Here is a 4,422-nt window from a genome sequence, read left to right as displayed (position 1 = left end):
GGTGAGCCTCATGAGCAGCGGTAATTATCCGCGCTGTAAGTGAGGCGGGAACCACAAGGCGTTCGCCACGCAAAATCAAATTGTCCACCACTGACAGTTCATCGCGAAGTTTGAGGAAAGGTTGAAGCTCACCCGGCAGAGATTTTTGTGCAGGCCAGGACGATTCAATGTAGGCCTTGATTCGTTGCAGTGTGCTGTCTTCCGACTGGGCCTGTTCAAACTCTTCCCTGGTAATGCAAGAAGATAGAAGGGCAACTGATACAGTTTCGTCTGGTAAAGTCTCTTCTTCCTGAGGAGGTGACGCAGGGAGGTGAGAGAGCGCATCTGCTACTTGATTTTGCGAACCCTTCCGGTACTTTACTGTATAGTTGTACTGCAGTAGGCGCTCCGCCCACCATGCTATTCGCAAAGGACGCCTTCCTGGCCCTTGAGTAGACAGCAATGCGACCAAGGCTTGATGGTCAGTAAGCAACGTGAAATGGCGTCCCCACAAGTAAACATGCCACTTCTCGCACGCCCAAACACACGCAAGCGCTTCGCGTTCTCCTACTGAATATCTCCTCTCTGCAGATGAAAGCGCTCGAGAAGCAAAGGCGACAGTGTGTAGTTTCTCTCCCTCCACCTGTTTGAGAACCGCTCCAAGCCCACAGTCTGAAGCGTCAGTGGAAACAACAACTGGAAGAGATGCATCGAACATCCGCAGGACTACGTTGGACGCAAGTGCCTCTTTGGTCTTTCGAAAACTGGAGTCTACCTCGCCAGACCAAACAAATGGTTGCCCCTTTCGAAGCAGAACGCGCAATGGTTCAACCATATCGGCAAAGTAGGGAACAAACCTAGAGTAGTATTCGGCCAGTCCCAGGAACGATCGAAGGCTGGCTGTATTGGTGGGTGCCGGTGTATCCTTGATGGAAGCAACCTTTTCCTCCAGCGGAACAATGCCACTTGCTGTGATCCTGTGACCCAAAAATGAAAGTTCCTGCGTATCGAAGATACATTTGCTGTTCAGTTTGAGTCCTGCCTCTTTAATGCGTTGAAGTACTGCTGCAAGGTTATCTATGTGCTCCTGCCGGCCCCGCCCGAAGGCTATAATGTCATCTATATAGAAGAGCACGCCCTTACATCCTTGCAGGACTTTGGACATCATACTTTGAAATGCAGAAGGCGCGGAAGCCAGTCCGAAGCACACTCGTTTAAAACTAAAGAGGCCTTCGTGAGTTATAAATGCGGTCAAATCGCGACTCGCAGGGTGAAGCATGACCTGGTGGTAAGCTGATGCGAGGTCTAGCTTAGAAAAATTTGTAGCCCCCACTAAACTATGCAATAGCTCTTCTGTATGAGGAAGGGGAAAGCTGTCTATTACGACAGCTTTGTTTGCTTTTCGAAGGTCTACACAGAGGCGAATACCTACCTCTTTCTTCTTAACGACCACAATGGGTGACATCCATTCAGATGCCTCCACCCTCTCTATCACGTCCAGATTTTCCAACCGATGGAGCTCTTCCGAGACCAATGGTCGTAGCGAGAGCGGAAGGCGCCGAAGTTTAGATTGCACTGGCTGCACCGTGGATCGCGTTTTGACGTGATGCACAAAACCTTTCGCGAGGCCAAGGCCTGGATCGAAAAGAGATCCAAACTCGCCAACTAATTCCTTTGGGAGGTTAATATCCTGCACGGCTTTCGTCGGGTCAGGGCGCTGTTCCCTTCGAGAATTAGAAGTTAGCGTTGTTTCAAGGCATTGCAGAGATGACCCATCAATCTGTAGACCGAGGGCCTTGATGGCATCGATACCCAAGAGTGAGGTGCCTTGTTCTACGACGTAGAAAAGAAGGCTTGTTGTGCTAGCTTTGTACGTAATGTCAGCGAAGAAACAGCCACGAACCGGAATTGGCTGTTTTGAATAGTCCAGTAACCGAACAGTCGGGGCCAAAAGTACTTTGCCTTCAAAATACTGCTTGATGTAGTAAAGAGTTTGACGAAACGTCGTCTGGTCAGGTAGAGGCATAATAAAAACATAGGGTCACTGACCAAGTCAAAGTTTTGACTTGGTCAGTGACCCTATGTTTTTATTATAAAATACTGCTTAAAAAGATCGTGTGCAACAATGGAAACTGACGACCCAGAATCTACAAGAAAAGTTATGTCCGCACGGTCAATCGAAACTGTGACGTAAACAGCGGAGCGAGCGGCCGTCGTCACAGCTAGAATGCTCAAAACTTCCTCGCTAGGAGAGGCTTGGCTGTCTACCTCACGCACCGGAGCGGAGCCTCGTTTCTGGCAAACTGAGCGGAAGTGACCCATGACACCGCAATGGTGACAACGCTTGCTTTTGGCTGGACAGCGAACTGATGCTGCATTGTGCCGGGATGAACCGCAGCGATAACAACGATACTGGCGGTTGTGCGACCACTTCGAGCTCTCGTCGGATTCTGGTGTACGCGTAGGCGTATTTCCACGAGTATTTATGCGTCCAACATCTACAGAAGGAAATTCTTGCAGATCATTGTACGCCAGCTCAAACTGCCTTGCCAGTAGTACTGCTTTAGCGAACGAGAGGGACGATCCTTCAAGCAGAAGACGCTCGCGCAAGCTCCGAGACGAAATACCAGCAACGAACTGGTCACGCAGCGAATCTTCTTCGGCAGGAAAAGAGTATGTAGCAGAAAGCTCCCGCAATGCAGTGATGTACTCATTCACTGATTCACCAGCTTGCTGAACTCGCCTACTGAAACGATGCCGTTCGGCAACAACATTGCATGTTGCCGAAAAATGAGCATGCAGAGAGGCGACTGCGATATCGTACGACGATACTTCAGGCGCTGTGTCGCCTGTGCCATTGCTATCTTCCGACGTTTTCTCAGTAGCAGTTTGCTCACCGAGCTTGACGTTGTCCAACGATGGAAGTGGTAATGTGTAAAATATGCGCTGACCTTCTACGCCGAGGCTGTGAAGAAGTAGTGCTTTGCGACGATCCGGCGTGCAGTCAGAGGCCCCCGAAGCAAGCACGTAGTTCTCGAAGATGCGGAACCATTGCGGCCACGCAACAGCAGGTCGACCAGGCACAGGCAGGAACGGGGGCGGCGGCTCGAGTCCAGAAATGCTCATGGCGCCTGAAAGCAAGCGGCGAAAGTCACGCCCCCCGAAATTATCCCGTCCTCGTCGCCAATGTTGTAGCGGCGGGTGCCGCTCAAGTACATGAACTGCTAGCAACCAAAACCATCCCGGTTTATTCCCACATACAGTCATATATATACACATAGCGACACTGGTGCCTCTGGCGGCAGGTGATCCCCAAACCGAAACCGAAACCACATATACAACACTAATGACATTGCCCTGCTTGTCTCTTAATGCATACATCTGGTTTTTACCTATGCCTAGTTTCCTCTTCACTGTTTTTAGGCTACCTCCATTCTTTATAGCATGCTCGATTCTCTCCATATTAAACTTCCTTATGTCGGCTACCTTGCGCTTATTTATTAACTTTGATAGCTCCGTTAGTTCTATTCTATCGGTAGGGTTAGATGCCCTCATGTTTTGGCGCTTCTTAATCAGATCTTTCGTTACCTGAGATAGCTTCCCGGTATCCTTTCGAACTGTCCTACCGCCTGCTTCTATTGCGCAATCCGTAATTATTGATGTCAGATTATCGTGCATTGAATGAACATCAAGATCATCTTCCTCAGTTAAAGAAAAATATCTGTTTTGCAGCGCTATCCTAAACTCCTGTGCTTTCCCTCTTACGGCTAACTCGTTAATGGTATTCTTCTTCACTAGCTTCTTCCGTTCCCTCTTCAAGTCTAAGCTAATTCTAGACCTTACCATTCTGTGGTCGCTACAACGCACCTTTCCGAGGACGGCCACATCCTGAATGATGCCAGGTTTAGGTGATCAAACCTGCGCGCAACATGGGCTTGGGAAACCCATTTTTAACCCAGCTTGGACCCTTGTGGGCATCATGTGGGCGAAGACAATTTGGGCTGGCCAATGACAAGCCAATTAGCGCCCCGTATTGGTAATTATGGGGCAATGTGAGCCCATGCTGCCAAGTTCAGCCGCACAGGTACCTTGCCGGCAACATTAGGGCAAACTTAAAAACGAATTGGGCTCATTGCAGGAAAACAAGAGGCAAGCCCAACTTGGGCAGCCCGCCTAACACCCCATTTGGTCCAAAGTGGGCTCTAAAGGGCTAAATTAGTTTTCTTCCCCAAAAAAACCCAAATGGGGCCTTAATGAGCTGTGATAGGGCTGATTTGATGCAGAACAGGGCTATACACAGAAACATGACGACAGCAATAATTTGGACAGCCATTTTGGGCACAGCTTGGACCCTTGTGGGCATCATGTGGGCATACAATTTGGACTGGCCCATGACAAGCCAATTATGGCCCCATATTGGTAATTATGGGGCAATGTGAACCC

The 4,422-nt window shown here is 49.4% G+C and overlaps 1 protein-coding gene across 1 annotated transcript; it reads right to left on the bottom strand.

The window, feature by feature from the left end:
• Positions 1-1,462: 1,462 nt before the first annotated feature.
• Positions 1,463-3,205, bottom strand: LOC144134554 (uncharacterized). Its single transcript, XM_077667457.1, has one exon. It carries the CDS (start codon positions 3,103-3,105, stop codon positions 2,059-2,061), a length of 1,047 nt encoding a protein of 348 aa, XP_077523583.1. The 5' UTR covers positions 3,106-3,205; the 3' UTR covers positions 1,463-2,058.
• Between the last annotated feature and the right edge of the window lie 1,217 nt (positions 3,206-4,422).

Source organism: Amblyomma americanum, chromosome 5 (genome assembly GCF_052857255.1).
Source record: "Amblyomma americanum isolate KBUSLIRL-KWMA chromosome 5, ASM5285725v1, whole genome shotgun sequence".
Taxonomy (NCBI): Eukaryota; Metazoa; Arthropoda; class Arachnida; order Ixodida; family Ixodidae; genus Amblyomma; species Amblyomma americanum.
This window is presented reverse-complemented; position numbering and strand designations above follow the sequence as displayed.